This window comes from Vipera berus, assembly GCF_964194415.1.
Source record: "Vipera berus genome assembly, chromosome: 5".
Lineage (NCBI taxonomy): Eukaryota > Metazoa > Chordata > Lepidosauria > Squamata > Viperidae > Vipera > Vipera berus.
Window position 1 is genome coordinate 43,212,754 of NC_138207.1, and position 19,037 is coordinate 43,231,790.

The 19,037-nt window shown below is 36.7% G+C and overlaps 1 protein-coding gene across 2 annotated transcripts in view; it reads left to right on the forward strand.

The window, feature by feature from the left end:
* GIGYF2 (GRB10 interacting GYF protein 2) overlaps positions 1-19,037 on the forward strand; it is a 100,562-nt gene that overhangs the window by 71,431 nt on the left and 10,094 nt on the right. For both annotated transcript variants that reach the window (XM_081328391.1, XM_081328392.1), the window contains 12 exons: positions 950-1,129; positions 6,132-6,349; positions 6,434-6,596; positions 6,681-6,878; positions 7,882-8,066; positions 10,135-10,294; positions 11,015-11,181; positions 14,702-14,793; positions 15,103-15,210; positions 16,144-16,238; positions 17,031-17,131; positions 17,618-17,776. In XM_081328391.1, coding sequence (XP_081184517.1) covers positions 950-1,129; positions 6,132-6,349; positions 6,434-6,596; positions 6,681-6,878; positions 7,882-8,066; positions 10,135-10,294; positions 11,015-11,181; positions 14,702-14,793; positions 15,103-15,210; positions 16,144-16,238; positions 17,031-17,131; positions 17,618-17,776 — 1,826 coding nt within the window. The remainder of the gene's footprint in view (positions 1-949; positions 1,130-6,131; positions 6,350-6,433; positions 6,597-6,680; positions 6,879-7,881; positions 8,067-10,134; positions 10,295-11,014; positions 11,182-14,701; positions 14,794-15,102; positions 15,211-16,143; positions 16,239-17,030; positions 17,132-17,617; positions 17,777-19,037) is intronic.

A 19,037-nucleotide genomic window follows, 5' to 3' on the forward strand; every position in this document is an offset into this window, starting at 1 on the left:
TCTTTTAGAGAGTTGTTGAAGCCACTTAGAAGTTGTGTCCTCAAGGTCACCTGAGTGGTGCATATGGGTGTGGGGCCTTTAGACTGGATATGGATGATGTCATATCTCTCCCCTTCTATTGAGAGAAGACTGTTCAGTTTTGACATAGATGGCCTCTTTGACCCCTCTTTCAAGTGAGCAGTCTTCTCTGTCCAAAATGTGGACTTTGCTGTCTTCAAAAGAGTGGCCTTTGGCTTTTAAATGCAGATGGACTGATTTGCCTTACAAACCTGTCTATAAATAAATTATACCCAAACCGTATAAAATGATCTCTTTATTCTTAAGCTACTGTTATATTATTTGAAATACAGCATTTTACATATAATGATAAAAATTATATAGTTATTCTTGTAGTTGCCTCAGATGCACATTTTTAGAAATGCTGTTTCTAGATTTGACTTAGTCTAATCAAGTAGACAATGCTGAATAACATTATATAGATATTTTAAACAGAAACTAGATATAGCACTTAAAAACACCTCCCATACAAAAAACAACAAAACTTTGTCCCATTGTAAACTTCAGCGTGACCATGAATAGTATCTTGATATGTCTCAACTATGATAAAGCAATCTCAGTGAACATCAGGTGGCATTTGTTTATGGAAACAAACTTTGCAGATGCTCTTCGATGAACTTGTTGCAGTGAACATTTGACACTCTTAAAGGGTTGCAGCTGTATGGTAACAGCTTTATGAAATCTTTTTGAAAACACAGCTTGTTTTCCCCCATGAGAAATAAAAAATATTTTAATATAAAGTAGTAGAATATTAAAACAAATACAAGGAAACATGCATTTGATCTTTTATTCTTTTAGCCAAGGGTGCTGTGATAATTGTACACTTCTGGTTTATATACCAAATTTTTTCATGATATACAGACTTATCACAAAATAGGTTTTTATTTTTTAGTGAGACCAAATTTTGAAGAAGCTGGAACTGCAACAGTAGGAAGGAAACATGAATTTATACGCTCTGAAAGTGAGAATTGGCGCCTATTCAGAGAAGAACAAAATGGTGAAGATGATGATGGAGGTTGGCGACTTGCTGGTTCGCGAAGGGATGGTGAGAGGTGGCGACCTCATAGTCCAGGTGAGGCAATTCAGGCTAATAGATAAGTTTGTAAACAATTTAAAAATGAACCAATAAATAAAAATAAAAAATATGACTGTGTTGGTAGTCTTGTGGAGGATTAAATCATGTGCAAATTGCAAATATCTAGGCAATGACAGCTTTCCTAGCTTTAAAATTTATTTTCTTCCAGGTGTTCTCAAATGCATTTATTTTACCTTAGGTACTGAGATAGGAGTATTTTCAGTTGACTGTTGGATTGATGTGGAAAGAAATGCTCGTGATAAGAGAATAGTTCATTTGTGTTCTTCCTGACGTCAAATACAACCAATAAAAGCACAATAAAGCGGCAGTCTTTCTTAGCTTAAATAGAATTTTAAAAAGTTGAATCAGTATCTCATGATGATCAGATGTGAAGGTTTTCTTAGGACTTGAGTAATTCCTTTAACATCATCTTGTTTAACATAAAGACAAACACTGAATCTTATTTATTAAGTAAACCCTAAATATCAAAGATAATCCCAAGGTTAAAAAACCTGGGGAAATTCTGTTAGTAGAAAAGGTATAAAATACTGTATTATGGAGAATATTAAAATATTCTCCCAATTTTTCTTTCAAGTATAAACTATTTTAGCATACTTTTCTGATAATGGGTCTTGAATTGGATATATTTCCTTATAAAATATTAATTTTGTTACCTTGTTTATCATATTTATATAGCTGCCAATCTCACAAATCAAGTAACACTAGGTGGTGTTCAATAAAATTAAAATATTCAAATTAATATCAAACACTTCATTAAAAATATTAAATTATATTAAAAATATAAAAAACACAAAACTAAACAGAATAGAAAGCAGATTTGGTGAACAGCCGGTATTAATTACATGGGAGCCATCTCAATATTTTAGCAGTCTCTGGGTCATCAGGCCTGCTGACAGAACCAGGTCTTAAAGGACCTCCAGAAGTTTAAAAAAGATTGAAATGAAATTCCCTAGCCGATGGGACCCATAGCACATCCTCTCTGCTGGACCTGGTAGGACAGATATATGTAATCAGGGAGAGGTGAGTTCTCAAATAATCTTTTCCCATGCCATGTAGGACTTTAAAGGATAAAACCAACACCTTGAATTGGACCCGGAAATAGACTGATAACCAATGCAGCTTACAAAGCAAAGATGTAATGTGTGTGGCTGCATTCTGCAGCAACTGAAGATTCCAAATACACTTCAAGGGCAGCTCTATTAGGAGCATATTAAGTAGTCCAACTAGGAGATAATTAGGCCATGAGTGACTCTGAGGAGAGCCTCCAGATCCTGGAACATGTGCAACTGGCGCACAACCTGAAGCTGTTCAAAGGCCCCTCTAGCCATGGCTGCCACTTGCTCCTCAAGCAGAAGTCATGAATCTAGGAGAACCCCTAGATCAGAGGTCCCCAACCTTTTGGGCACCAGGAACTGATTCTGTGGAGAAAGGTTTTTCCGTGGATCGGAGAGTGCATAGTTTTTTATACTGCCTATATTCCACGGATGGGACTTTGCTTGTTTGTGTGGACCAGTTGCTGGCATGCCGTGGCCCAGTACAGTCCACGGACCGGGGGTTAGGGACTCCTGTCCTAGATTGCACAGAAGGTCAGGCAGTGCAATCCAACCTTATCCAGCAGCATGACTGTATCTCTAGAATTGGTAGGCTCCAAAACTTGCTCAGTCTTGCCAAAGTTCAGCTGAAGCCTTTGTTCCCCATTCAAACACTTACAGCCTCCAGGCATCAGAATAAGGTATTCCTGGCATCACTTCAGTCATCCAGGGCAGAGAAGTATAGTTGGGTATCATCAGCATACTGATATTTCACCCTGAAGATATTAACTAGGAAAGGGAGAGCATCAAATCCTGAGGCACCCCACATTGTAGAGGCAGATGGCAGAATCCTTCCTCTCCAACTTCTCTGAAACTGTTGTACAACCACCTAATAATAATATTATTAGCAATATTAATAATGTTATTGGTCTACATTAGAGATATAGAGCTATTCTGATCTGAAACAGGGCACATTAAACCTAATGAGACTTGAGGAAGACATGCCTTTCTTGGCTTGCAGGGTCATTTCATCCCAAGAAAATGCATATTTAAGGTAAGTAGGCATTGTGGAGGTGACAAAAGCTGTTCCACAGATCAGAATAGCTGTGTATCACTAATGTAGAATCTTATTCTTTAGTAAGTCCCATGCCTATGAGGTGCAAAAAGTTTTTTTTCTGTTATATTTATATAAATATATTTATATTTACTAAACTATATAATTTATATTTCTTATTTAACAGGGATTATATAAAGTGGCATATTCAAGGTTGAGCTTTCTGTACCCTTAACTATAACACTTTTGGTTTTCTTTCTATGCTGTGTGGTTGAAAGTAGTTAGATTATGGTTAAAAGTGGATTTTCATAACATTTTTATTCTCACAATGGAGTGCTAAAGCCATGCACAACATGTGAAGAGTGTTAGACTGAAAGATAATGACAGATGCAAAACAGAACAGTGATTTAGTTAACATTCTAAATATTAATTGTTGTATGAGTTTGGGTGTCAGATACCTTATATGGTATTGACATAATTTTTATATGCATAGTGATAAAACACAAAAAAAATTTCAAGGTCCTCTATCTAAAATGTTAAAACTCAGACTAAAATAAATTCCACAAGTTCAAGCTAGGAAACCTTTGATATGCACGCTGTAGCTATACCTTTACCTGTACTGATTGTAATTTAATTATCATTCCAGTACAGTTTGTACAAGATGTAAAATTTTATCTGAATTTAATATTATATATTCACAGAAGTATTGTCTAAACTAATGTTAAAGTATAGAATATAGTTCCTTAGCTATGCAGCCACTTCATAAGACACAGTACAAAGGAAACAAATTTTAAGTAATAAAGGATTATGTTCTTATAAAGTACAGATTGTACTCACTACAAGTAATATAATCATTGATCACTTCAAACATATCTAATATATATTGAATTATACATTCAACTGTGTGTTCTTTATAAGGTAATTTAATCATGTATTGCCCTTAGTGAACAAGAATAGATAATTTTTAACTAAAATACCGTAATTCAAAAGCCACTACTATCAAGATGACTAATTGTAAGCTATGACTTTTAAGGATCACAAATTGAGTTACCAAAGCTTGCAGCTAATGTTTAGATACATTCAATATTGCTGCATTCAAATTATAGAATGATTAGAGAAAAGTCATTCTCTATACTTATTTATGAGTGGAAACCTGTTATGGATTTTTAGTATAAAAATGAAAAAAAGTGAACTTGTGTCTTTGATTAGACAGGGTACATTATAGAAAGAAGAGCAATTTGAGAAAGAGAGATCAAATTTATTTAATTATTTATTCAATTTCTATAGCTGCCCAATTCAACCAAGTGACTCTGAACGGTTTACATTCTAAAATTATAAAAGAATTAAAATGATTTTAAAAAACATTAAAACAATAAAAACATCTACAAAATAAGTACAAACAGCACCTGCAATGATTAATCAACTAATAGTAAAGCCAAATAATGGGGCCTTAACACATTCTGAGCCCCAGTCCCAGGTACAGTTAAACTGCTTTGAAGTATGTTGGAAACTATTTTGGTTTTTATTTTTCTTCACTTTTTTTCTTTTCTTGCACTTTTTGTTTCTTGTTTCCTTTCTTTCATTTTCTTTTTTTCTTCCTTACTTTATATTAGTTGTTTAGTTTATACTGTGTTTAGAGACTTTAAGAAGAATTATATTAAAATATATTAAAATTATATTTAAAAAATTATAGAATCATAGATATTGACCTGCCTCATATTGACCTCTTTCCTAGAATGTACAATAATATAATCTGCAGATTAAGTCACAGTTGCATAGTCATCTTCAAAGCAAAACTTTGGAATAAATATATCAACTACATATATTTTCTCAGAATATTTTTGCTGGCACTCATCCCAAAACGAGGGACTTTATAATAGAATCAGTAACCACAGATTATACACCAGACTACAGAAAAAACAGGAATACTAGCTAGTAGAGACAAAGAAGAGACTGACTCCCTGGAACAGAGAGTAGATACTTCACAAAAGGAATATCGTTCCTCCTTTTCTGGAATGATAGAATGTATGTATCTGACCTCAAAGGAAAGTATAAACATTTTCTGATAATCTCCCAAAATGAAAATGATTAGATTTCAATGTTTAGAGAAATTATCCTATTAGCGGGGGCTGATTCTTATGACTCAAGAGCTAATGAGGCTTAACAATTTTATGGACCAAATAAAACTATTGGGACATTAACTCAGTGATGAGTTGATTTAGTTCTTGTGGACTTACCATAGTTGGAGTCCACAAGATACAGGTAGTCCTTGATTAACAGCAGCAGTTGGAACTTCAATTGCTGTTGCTAAGTGATATGGTTGTATAACGTGATGTCAAGTGCTCTCATTGCTTAGTAACAGAAATTCCAGCAGTCTTACTGTCATTAAACAAGAATTGCATCGGTTGTTAAGTGAGGACCTCATGTGACCACCTGCTTCTCCATTGACTTTGCTTATGAGAAGCCAGCAGGAAAGGTTGCAAATTGCAATGGGATGCTGCAATGTTGTAGTTGTGAGCTGTGCATTGAGCACCTGCATCATGAATGCATTGGCCAGAACTCTGATGACCTATCATAACTACCATTCATTCTGTGCTGTTATAAGTTTGAATGTTCATTGAACAAGTGGTGGATATATAAGGATCATCTGTACTTATATTACTATGGCTTTAAACAATAATATTTTTGAGGTAGCATTTTCTGGAATGGTACAGTGATGATTTATTTATAAACTGCCTCTGACAAAGTAGACCATAAACTGTAGTGGCGTTCTGAAGTTCTGTCACTTTGTCCTCTCTTTTCCCTGTCCTCTTTTCCTCTATCCCTTTCTCCTTCCAAATAAGTTCTTGCCCTATGGAACTCTTTTGTAAAGTTACTTTCCCGCCCCCCTTAGACGGCCCTCGTTCTGCAGGCTGGAGAGAGCACATGGAACGACGGCGAAGATTTGAATTTGATTTTCGAGACCGAGATGATGAAAGGGGTTACCGAAGAGTGCGATGTGGCAGTGGCAGTATGGAGGATGATAGGGATAACCTTCCTGAATGGTGCTTAGAAGATGCTGAGGAGGAAATGGGGACTTTTGACTCATCTGGCGCATTCCTGTCCTTAAAAGTAAGGAATTTTCTATTGATTTGATATGCGACATAAATTATATGTAGCTGGTAGAATCAATTTTGTTTTATATATCATCCTTAGAAAGTTCAAAAGGAACCAATTCCTGAGGAACAGGAAATGGATTTCCATCCTATAGAGGAAAGGGAAGATCAGTCCGATTCAGAAGAAAGTCATAATGAAGAAGCCAAAGAATTAGATAAGACCCTTTTGAGAGAAGGCGTTAAGACAGAGCGAATAATAGCAGGTAAGGGGGATTTATCAGATTTATGCTTCATCTGTTGTTTCAAACTGTCAGATTACTTACATAGGTTTATTCATCTCATTTTAGAAGTAACAGAAGAAACAGGGAAAGAATCTTTACTCTCTACCAGATCAGGTACCTCACCAAAACCACAGTCACAGGAGCCATTACCAATAAGCCTGATTGAAAGAAAGGAAGACTGTATTTTAGTAGAAACAGAAAAATCAGAATTTGAAGAAAGCAAAGTGGAGAATATTCCATCATCCAAAGTGCCCAATAGAGAAGGTAATCAAAATAAGTGTGGAAGATACAAGAAATTTAAATATCATTGAAATGGGAACATCTGAAAAATGGTTCAGAAAGAAATAGAAAGATGGTCTAGGCACTTTTGAGTGATTACCAACTGTGTTAACAGTTTACTCAAATATTGATATAAAGTAGCACTTTACTTTTTGGATGGCTTTTTTTTGAAAACTTCCTACTTAACATGATTTTTAATATATTTTATAGGTGACATGTACTCCAAAAAAGTTACAAATTTTGAAATGCTGACTAGATTAATCTTTAAAAAATGGGCTGTTTAATGCATATTTTGTACGTGTATCAATACAGTGTATTTGGTGATAGCTTTATGCCTTAAGAAGATTGCCCTGTCCCCCAAAGCCAGCTGTAGACAAGGACTTAGGTGGATGGTGAATCTAGGAATAATAATAATTAACCAAAGTTCTTGGGAAGCATCTGCTGATGGACAAAAATGTTAAATCCAGTCTGAACATTTGCCTGGCTGTACAATCAACCATGGTATATGAAATATATATGCTATCCAAATCTCAGTGGTTCCAGACAGCTTGTAATTAGATTGAAATTAAAATCAATAAAAGATAAAAATAAAAATGGCAAGTGCAATAAAGCAAGGCATCTCACTCTCTATCACCAAAGGCCTGGGTGAAGAGCCAGGTTTTCATGGCTCATCTAAACAAATAGTAAGTAATTATGAGCTAGATTCAGCCTGCAGGTTGCTTATGGCCTATCAGTAGTATAATATATTTATTTTATAGATTTTAACTCTGAAATTAGGATATAAATATGTTATTCAGTCAGTATCATAAAAGCTACCTAGAGTATGTTAAGTGTAGGAAGCTCAAAAGTTATTTTTTCTGTTTTCTTTAAAAATAAATTGTATAAGGGGGGAGCAGATGTAAAGACGATAGAAAAAGGAATGCAATTTCTGATGAATTATGTAATACTACAGAAAATAATTTTGTATCTGTTGTTTTACCTCTTCTAGACTCTCCTCCTATTGTCCAGTCTTCGCCACAAATTCCTTCAGAAGCAGTTTCCACTATCCCTCCTTCAGATTCTAGTCAAAATTCTGCCTTAAGGTGTGTTCAAGCATCAGTTATGGCTGCTCCTGGTATGGGAAATGCTCTTACTGACCCTGATGATGAAGAGGGTCTCAAACACTTAGAACAGGTAAAAAGATCTGTAAATTACTAATTTTTAAAGTTAATTTGTACTTCCCTTAGTTACATCTATCCAAAAAACCTAAAATTTTTATGTCTGTAACATTCAGTTGAGTGAAATCGGAAGGTGTAAAGACAACTATTATTGAACCACAGTAACTCAAATGAGCTAACTTACAGAATGCCATGTCCCGTGATTCCCATGGCAATGAAAATTTGGGGAAGTTGTGGCTGTTTCAGTGCAATGCACCTTTCAACTACTCTTCCCAGAAACCTATAGGTGATGCAGCACCAGGGAAGATGGGAAGGCTACAATATTGCCTTGTTTCCCATCTAACTAGCTCCTGTACCCAATCCAGGACCTCTAACAGAAAAATAATGAAATGTCAGCACTTAACATATAAAAACAAGCATGGATTTCAAAGAGGCAAAGCAAAAATTAAATATTATATAATGAAGACTTGATATAGAACTAAAATATTTATAGAGAAAGTATTGAACTATTATCCTACTTTCATTAATTTAGGTGGTATAAGAAAGTAGCAAAGATTGAAAAAGGGAGGTTTTGCTAACTCAAAAAGTTGAGAGAACTGTGATTTTGATATTTATAATAGTTGTGATTGATGCCATTTAAATAGACTTTAAAAACCATCTACATTTATGCTACATAAAATAGAGTCTTAAGGTTCAAAGAAGACTGGAAATCTAGCTTTTGATGGTGACAATGACATGTTTAGCAATATTATAGTAAGCGTAAGCAGAATTAGACCACAGACTACTCAGAAACAGAAAAGAAGGTAGGCCAAAAATATTCCTTTGCTTTAGAATTGCTATTTGTGTAATTAGGTTTCTGGTTGATTTGTAATTCTTTCATATTTATTTTATTCATGAGGTGTTCTCAACACTCTGACAAAAAAGAAAAGGGACATTAGACCTATAGCAATTCTTCATTATCAGTATTTTAATTACTTCCTGGAAGTGTCTTGCTTTTAGAATAAACAGTTTTCATTTATTGATCTATAATTTGTTAGTTTTATAATTCTATAATGCTGTATTATATCTTCCTCTGCTTTATTAGTAGATGATACCACATAGTAGATTTGCATTTTGCCATTCTGTCTAGCCCCAGCACTACTGATAGGCCATTCCCGTATGCCTCAGATAGATGAGTCCTCTCTTTTTTCTTGGAAGTCTTTCACAAGAACTTTTTATGTAGCTAAACAGAGATTGTTTGGAGATCATATGAAACATGGTCGCTTCACTGTCAGGTTTATACACGTTGGTATTTGAACTTTTAAAGGGATACCTCCCAGGATTTCTTCATTCTATGCTCCAGTGGAAGGTATTCCTTTAAGTAAAAAAACTGCAGATATAGTCTATGTTTACCCAACAATATTACTTCTAGTCCCTAATTTCTTTAGTATAGCCTACACTGATGTCAAAAGAATGGCTACCATTCCTTTAATCTTCTCTCTCAGTAGCTGTGAGCCCACCTTTCCTTGATCCAGCATATCATCTAAATTTTTGATATTTGGTGGATGAGGGTTCATGGGCCATTCTTTGCTTACCTTGAGTCATATTTTGGACTCACAGAGTCCACCCTGAAGGCCACCTAGTTACTTGGTTGTAAAGAGAATTCTTTGTGTGACCAAATGTGAATTCATGTATTTATCCCTCTTGATGTTAGATCTCAAAAGTTCTTTCAACTGATGTGTGATTTATAGTAAATTTAATTTAGTAAGTAATTCACATTCAGGTTCTAAAGCACAATTATTGTTGTCTTCTAAATCAGTATTATGTTATTCCTGACCAACAAACAACATTCTTTTAAACTGCCTTTTATTGTAGAGACTCATTTGTTGATTTCATTGATTATGTGTCCAATTTTCATTGAGCATTCTAACTTAATTATGTGCAATGTAAGACCAGTCTTAAGGATTTGAAATAGCTTTTTTGTTTTCTACCTCTAACCATATTAATTACAAACATATTTTCACTATATTTCAGTGATTGCTTACCAATAAATTGCCTTCAATTGTATTCTCCATAGTAGTTAATGTAACTTCTCTTAATTATAGCAAGCAGAAAAAATGGTGGCATATTTGCAAGATAGTGCCTTGGATGATGAAAGATTAGCAGCCAAACTTCAAGAGCAGAGAGCAAAGGGTACTTTAGTACCATTACACCATGAGTCCATGCAAAAATGGTTCTACAAAGATCCTCAAGGAGAAATTCAGGGTAAGTGTTTTGTTTGTTTCATTTAATTTGAAACAAGAGAAATCACATACAGGATGAATGGATGGATGAACAGACAGATAGACAGAGTTTCCATTGGGAAGATTATCGGCTATAACTATTAAACATGTCAGTAAATGTGGCATGTCTAGCAAATTTCTGAAAGCCAATGTAGTTGTAGTGATTAAAATGTCAGAACAGGCCTGTGGAGAATCTGATTCAAAACTCCAGTCAATACTGCTTAGCAGATGACATTGGATTAGTCGTGCATTTTGATAATCTGGTTCACAACTTTCACTGTGGTTGTTAAGCAAACACTACAGTTATGTGAACTAATAGTTCGCTAAGAGCATAGTTTTGCTGAAAACGAAGTAAATGCCGGTTTTTGGCAAAACTGATAAAATGTAATCACATAAATGACTGAAGTGCAGTCACATGGCCATGGAATGTATGACCATCAAAACTTTGAACCCAGGTAGATCTGTCAGGACTTTGAATGGTCACTAAGTAACTGTTTGTAAGTCAAGGGTTACTTGTAGTCAAGGCAGTCATCCGGAATCAAAACTGACTCAGGCACTCGATAAATAAATAGGTAAAATATTAAGAATGATCTCTAACAAACTTCCATGGATCTGTAATTATTCATACAACATTGACCGTATGTTTTCTCCCTTATTTCTGTGGATTTCAACTTTGTATATATGTTGGTGGGTAATTTTGCAGGTCCATTCAGTAATCAGGAGATGACAGAGTGGTTCCAAGCTGGATATTTCACAATGTCATTATTGGTGAAAAGAGCATGTGATGACAGTTTCCAGCCCCTTGGAGACATCATGAAAATATGGGGCAGGGTCCCTTTCACGCCAGGGCCAGCATCACCTCTGCATATGGTAAATTCATAAACTGAATTAAAACAATTAGTCAAGAAAGGCCGATTATAGGAATTTATTTATATGCTTTTGAACTGTAGTGAACTTTAGGCAGACTAAAGTTTCCAAGTTTATTTTTAAGAAAGAGGCACTTACTTCACATGGAGCAAGATAGTTGTATGCATAGTATTTACTATTAAGGTAGAGTCATCTTTCCTTTTCACTGATTTTCAAAACTGTTATTCAATAAGTTTTAAGTAAAATTGCTTCAGCTATTACTTTACCTTGCATATCCATGAATGATATATACCATTCTTATTTGCACTCTCAAACTGGAATGATAGATCTGTTATAGCAAGCCCTCATACTAGAGATTGATTCCATACCGGAGAGTTCTTACGGATTTATACATTACCTGAAAAACATGAGGCAACATATGACTGATTTTATCCTTATGGGAACTCATGAGGTACACACAATCATTAAAGTTGGTTATTAGATCTTACGTGATTCAGATCCCTGTGCGGAAATTGAACACTTAGGTCATAGAACTTTCTACAGTGTTTCTAGCTTTATGAGCTATAATGGCCCTCATCAAGGGGAGGAAAGGATATATGGATAATTTTGGCAAATGCAGCCTATCTGGGCTCAGATTACCATGTTTCCCCGACCTACCCAGAAGATAAGCCCTAGCTTGATTTTGGGGTGTGTGGGCCTAATACAAGCCCTACCCTGAAAATAAGCCCTAGTTTTGGGGTGAGATGCACGCCTAAAAATCAAGCTAGGGTGGGGGTAGTGAGGTGGAGCTGCCCCATGCACCCTGCACCCACTTACCTTACTGGTAGGACTGCCGCAAATAGGCCTCCTACGCCCCAACATTTGTTGCGCTGTGTGGCTCGTCGTGCCTTTGTCACTCCTCAGCAGGAGGCCGTATGGTGCTTTCGGCCATTTGCAGGAGACCGCTTGGTGCTTCAGGCCATTGCCATTGCCACTGCTAGTGGCAGGACGCTGCACAGAGCTTCGGGCTGTTGCTGCCGATCGTGGCAAGGCTCTGCACAATGCTTCACGCTGTTTTCATGAGGCCACATGGTGCTTCAGGCCACTGCCACCGGTCACAGCAAGATGCCATGTGGTGCTTTGGGCTGTTACCACTGGTTGCGGCAGGACACCATGTGGCGCTTCAGGCCATTGCCACTGAAACACCATTCCACCTCCTACAAATGGCCCGAAGCACCATGCAGCGTCTTTCCACAACTAGTGGCAACAGCCTGAAGCACCATGTGGCCTCCTGCAAACGGCCCGAAGCACCAAGTGGTGTCCTACCATGACCGGTGGCATCTGGCCACAAGTGGCAGCAAGTGGCCACTGAAGAAATCAAGCAGTGGTGCGACAGGTGTCGGGGCATGGGAGGCCTGGCTGCTGCGGTCCTAAGGTAAGACATTCTCTGAAAATAAGACCTAGTGCCTCTTTTTGAGGCAATAAAATAAAATAAGTCTGGGTCTTATTTTCGGGGAGACATGATACGTCACTTTACCTGATCATTCCTAGTGACTATGTGAATATATCAGTGTAATTTTCTTGGCAATACTATGGTATAATTTGGATTTTCTTCTACTTTTCATTGAAAAAACTAATTTTATATTTATTTTATATTCCTAGTTTTACAAAAGTATTGCTGAATTGGCTATGGGTTCAAAAAGCACTTCTGAGGAAACTTATATTTAAAACTTTGTTCTAACAATGTTTGTAAAAAGAGAAATGTTTAACAAACAATCCAGTACATCTTATAATAGCATAGAACTGCCTTAACAATTGGTTTGAAAAATAAAGTAGATCCATGCTATTATGGGAAAGTTCAACAATTGTGCCACAACAGAAAATATCTTTCTTTTATTCCTGCCAGTGTAACCTTACTTTATATGTTCAAAAAGTCCCTCTGATGCAGATCTTTTAAAATGAGCAAATATTTGAGCAATGTGGCTTGTGCCCAAAAACAAATTAGCAACTCTTGATAAGAAAAAGTGTTATATTTCCGTGAAGTGTGAATTAGTGAACAACCTGGCCACCAGATTTTAGAGAATGCTGTTCAAGATTAAGTCCAATTAAAGAGCATTGCATCAATCTAAATCAGAGATAATAGCATGTTTATTTAAATTGCCTAATGTATACAGTTAACAATTCAGCACTTGCAGAATTTTAGTGGCCATTATAGAACTGTTGTTTTGTTTATTTGTGAATGTCTATACCATTTATATGTAATACATGTATACTGAGAAAATAAACTAAAGCTGAGCCTGCCTTCTCCATGAAATACTTAATATGGCTAGTTCTCAGGTTACAACTGTAACTGAGATCAGAATTTCTATTGCTAAGCAATGCAGCCATAAAGCATGACATCATGTGATGCATCAGTTAGCGACGGCAGTCCTAGGAGTCTCTGTTGCAATCATTAACCAAATCCCATCATTGGCCAGGCAAGGACCCACCCCAGTCCAATTGCCTGTAAGGCAAGGGACCACCGCTTCTGCCTCCTCTTGAACTCTTCTCATCTTCTATCTCTTCCCCACCCTACTCTTTGCCTTTTCGGCTGCCATGAACAGTGGTGCTGTGGTTCAAATAGAGGCCCAGATCCTTCAGCAGTCTTAACCGGCCAACCGGTGGGCCTCTACATCAGCATCAGCTCCCCTGTCCCTGCTGAGGAGAACCATCTCAATGCCATGGCAGCCACTACAAGCACACAGCACAGTGTCCCAGCCATCCTGCTGCTGTGCCACTCTCACTGACCTTGTCCATGTTTCTCCTATTGATGGTGGGTCTGGTCTGGTCCTATACAAGGCAGCTGCTGACTGCGCCAGGCCTTCTTCTCAAGGCCATTTGCACCATTCTTGTGATGTTTCAGAAGCTTTCTGAAGGCTTTCTGAAGCATTGCGAGAACAGCAGAGGCAGCTTTCTCACAATGCTTCTGATGGCCTCAGAAACTTTCTAAAGGCTGTCTGAAGCATTGCAATAATAGTGTAAATGGCCTTGGGGAAAGAAGCCTGGCGTGATTGGCAGCTGTTTTGCAAAGGTCCAGGCTAGGCACACCTCATCAGCAGTAGGAGAGTCAGAAAGGCAGCAGAAGCAGCTGGGGCTTTACATTGTGGAGCTGGGCTGGCTGGCCATGGTGTGGAGTTGGAGGCACCAGTGTTGTGGTGGCAGTGGTGCTGAAATAGATCAGTGGTGACTTGCTGAGATCACTGAAGACCCCAGGTCTCTACTTCAGTGTCAGTGTTGCTGCAACCAAGAATTGCCACTGTGCAGGGAGCCTAAAAGGGCAGAGATGGGAAGAGATAAATGGGAGAAGAGAATTGGAAGTGCCCCTGCAGACCAGGTACTGCAAAGGCCATAATTTTAGGGACCAGTCAGAAATACTATCCATTCAGAATTGGTGCACCTTGGAATGGTCACTAAGCAAATGGTCATTAAGTGAGGACTACCTTATGATCAAACAAGTGGTACAGTTTCCTCCCAAGTTTGGTAACTGATTTGTTTACACCCACAGGGTGAGTTGGACCAAGAACGTCTGACTAGACAACAGGAATTTACGGCCATGTATCAAATGCAGCATCTCCAGTACCAGCAATTTTTGTTACAGTAGGTCTATTGAAAGTCTGTGCTTTTTTGCTGATGACTCAAAAGTGTGTAATAGATTTGATGTTCCTGGAGGTAATTCATAACACAAATGATTTGGCATTGTTGGAAAATTGGTCAAAAATATGGAAACTGCAGTTCAGGAGATGTAGAGATGCTAGCTTCTGTAGCTTCTGTATAAATGCAGTCAGACCATTGTGTTTCCAGAATCAGATTACATATGCATGTGTTATATGTGCATGTACTGTATTAATGAAGGTGTTTAAAATAATTTTTTTTCTAAGAATGACTATTTTGCATTTCCTTTTGAAGACAACAGTATGCACAAGTGATGGCACAACAGCAAAAAGCAGCTGTCTCATCTCAGCAACAGCAGCAGCTGACTCTCCTTTTGCAACAATTCCAGGCACTTAAAATGAGGTAAATATGCAGGGTCCAAGGTCACTGATGTGTTTTCTCTGACAAATACATCTTTTTATTTGCATGCAACTATGTTGCATTCATGCATTATATTATTTACTTTGTACATTACCAATGTATCATATTATTGAAGGAATGCTCAGAGAATTTTGTCAACTGAATGGGATGGGTGCAATTTTCTGGGATTCCTTTTCTCTCAGGAGTTTATATTCTGGTGTTCAGAAGGCTGTGGATCAGCATGTGAGCTGATAATCATGTCTTCCTTCTACTGAAGCCTCTGCAGAGCCAAATAGCTGGGTAACATGTACTTTCAAGATTCTTCAGCTTCCTCAAATGGAATGGGGGTAAAAAAATTTACAGGGAGTCCTCGAGTTATCCCTGTAATTGAACTTGCAATTGCAGCTATGACGATTATAAAGCAGGTCACCATGTGACTGAAACTATTTTACAAACTTTTTTGTGATGGTCCTTAAGCAAACTCATTGTTCGCTGTGGGGCAGCTTTTGCTGGAAACCCGAAGTAAGCCCTGGTTTCTAACAAAACATCAGAAATTGTAGTCACATGACTGTGAAAACTGTTGTAAGTCCCATTTTCAGTGTTTGTTTGACTTTCACTAAGCGGCTGGTCATAAGTTGAGGACTACCTGTACTAGAAATCTAGGATTAGAGAGGACCATTTATATCATTATATTTATTAATTCGTATCTTCCTGCAGTATATTTATTTTCAATAATGCAGACTTTATACTTAATTTCCAGCGATAGTATTCAAAGTTTTTATGAAACTTCTAGATTTTGCTCAACCCTGGAAAATATAGAGAAGTACAATACTACTTTAAAACTGGCTTTTTGGAAGGAAAGAAAACAGAAATGTATTAAAACAAGATAACCTATGTCTTGAGAGAGGATGTTTATTCTCAGTCTTTATGTTATAGAAAAGTTGAACAGAACATGGTGCCACCTGTAACAAGGTCAATGTCAGACACTAGTTCAATTTGGGAACTTCAGTCAACTGCTCCACAAACTACTGGTAGGAAACTGTTTCTGAATGTTTATATTGGCTGCATTTAGATATAATATTAAAGTTACTAAACCAAAGGTATAGTGAAATTGCAAGTAACATAAATTCCAAAGCTGTGGTTTGAAATTCTTCAGCAAGCCAAGATCTTCAACCCTAATTTTAAGCAGTTATGAAACAATGATTTGTGGGGTTTGGAAATAACAAACTATAATTGTTACTGAGGTATTCTGTGTTCTTAGAAGTTAACTAGTTAACATACTGATATCTCAGACTTATATAAATAGGACCTTAAATAGTTTAAAGTAAGGAAATGAATATTACTGAATATATTATTCAGCTTATTGGCTTTAATTTTATTTTTATTTTTATTTTTATTCCATTTATATCCCGCCCTCCTCCGAAGACTCAGGGCGGCTTACAAGCTTAGCAGCTTTCTAAATATTTATTTCCATTTGATTTCTTCTGCATTTTTATTGTCACCGATTGATTTCTACCATTGTCTCAGCGTTCTGCTCAACAATAACCCCTTTCTGCATTTCTTCCTTGAGAAATCTAGCTGGATTTTGTGTCCCATATCTTTAGACCACTTAGGAATCCAATCCTTAGGAACTTAGGTTTCCAATATAAGAATTTGCCAGAATTATGTATTGCAATTACTTTAAAAATTCAAGTAATTGATTAGAGAATATGTTACTAATAACTTAGCCTTATTCCTAATTTAAATGTTTGCTATTTTTATATACTTGATTTATATACATTACATATCTACAGTCTGTATTTTTTTCTCTGTTTGCTTTGAAGTCTGGGAAGGAAATAGTGTCTGGGATCTCCCAATTGATACTGCAGCTCAGGGACCAGCTTTAGAACAGTTACAGCAGCTTGAAAAGGCCAAAGTTGCAAAGGTAAGGAACAGTGTATATTTTACTATATGGCATGCATTTGTTTTTACTTCAACCTCTAATTTATCTTTTTATAGCAGTTTACTGTGATGTGGCAGATGCCATTTGCATAATTAGTGCTACTTTTAACAAATGGTTGATTTGTTTCCACCTTTCCCAGAGTAAGAGCCTTCACAGGGAGCTAGGTCTTCACATTATGTGTCCAAAGTAGGATAATTTGAACCTGGTCACTTGTGCCTTGAGTACGAACATTGGGTTAGTTTATTCGATGATCCATTTTCTTATCTGGACATTAAATAAAGAATAGTTAATTCTTGAGCAAATATTGTTTTAGCATATTATAAAGACAAGATACTGGGAAGACATTCACTACTGTACTTGTAGAGAAAGATGCTAAGCCAAAAACATATACTAGCAATAATCATGCAATTACAGTATTTATAGAGATAATTCTATTGTCATATTTCCAGTATTGCTCTTAAATTTTAGCTAGAGCAGGAACGGAGGGAAGTTGAATTAAGGGCCAAAAGAGAAGAAGAAGAACGTAAGAGACAGGAGGAACTTCGGAGGCAACAGGAGGAACTAATTAGGAGACAGGAGGAAGAAAGAAAAAGAAGAGAAGAAGAGGAGTTAGCTCGGAGAAAACAGGTGACAACTCAAATGTGATCAATAAATATTGTCATGTTAAAAAATAAGCCATTTTTCCAGTATTGTGCATATGTGTAAGAAAGAAACATTGTAGAATTTAATTTTATTCTTACACCTTTCTACGTTATATCAGTAAAGCCATAGGAACAACTTCAGGGCCACTCTGAAGAATATTGTAACTATCTGTCAGATAAAAATGTTCAGATCCACTCAGAATTGAACCTGACCGAGCAAGACTGATTGAAGTGCCTGAAGCATGATTTTGTAGATTTATCTAAGTAATTTTTGAGGCAGTAGGCAGGATTTGCTCTTAGGGACCAGCAGGTGTGCTTTCTCTGCTATAGCCCCTGCCCTCTGGAATATTCTATTTTCAGAATTAGGATGACCCCGAATCTGGTTTTTCATAAGGCCGAAACCACCTAATTATGTGCCCTGGCTTGGAGCCCGACGTGTGTTAAGGACCCTGTTTCTTGACCATATTAAAATCCATACATTTAAGATGGTTACTTTACTCAGCGACCACATATATTTATTTATATTGTTTTCATTATTTTATGGCTATGCCATAAATAATTCGGGATCACTTGTTGAGATGGATGGCTATAGAAATCAAATAAATAAATAAAAACAGTGTTTCATAGTGGTGCAGTGATTGAGTGGTGCAATATTGCAGGAAAACTCTGCCCACAGCCTGGAATTTGATCCTGACAGGAGTCAAGGTCGACTCCACCTTCCATCCTTCTGAGGTTGGTAAAATGAGGTCCCAGATTGTTGGGGGCAATATGCAAAGAATTCTGACTGACATTGTAAACCGTTCAGAGAGAGTGCTGTAAAGCACCAGGGGGCAGTATGTAAGTCTAAATGCTATTGCTATAGTCTCAGAATAAGAGAATTACGTATTAAATGGAAAAAAATCCAAATATTGAAAAGCAATAAGTTAACCAACATTCCAGTTATCCTCTGTTTGTATTTTTAAAACTATAACATATCTCCTGAAAAAAAATCTTATAGTTTATTTATTTGTACTCTGCATATAGTAATTACTTAATAGTTACAAGGTTTTCTCTTTCCAAAAGGCAGACAGAGATTTCAGTTGATGCCGATAAAATTTGCTTGCTTAATTTTTTTTAAAAAAAGCTTGAATGAAATGAATAGCAATGATCAAAGGAAACCCACTGTACTTCTACTCATCACTTCCTCCATCCTTAGTGCTTCCTTCTGAAGGAGCCAAGGGCCTTTCTTGTCGAAACGTTTCAACAAC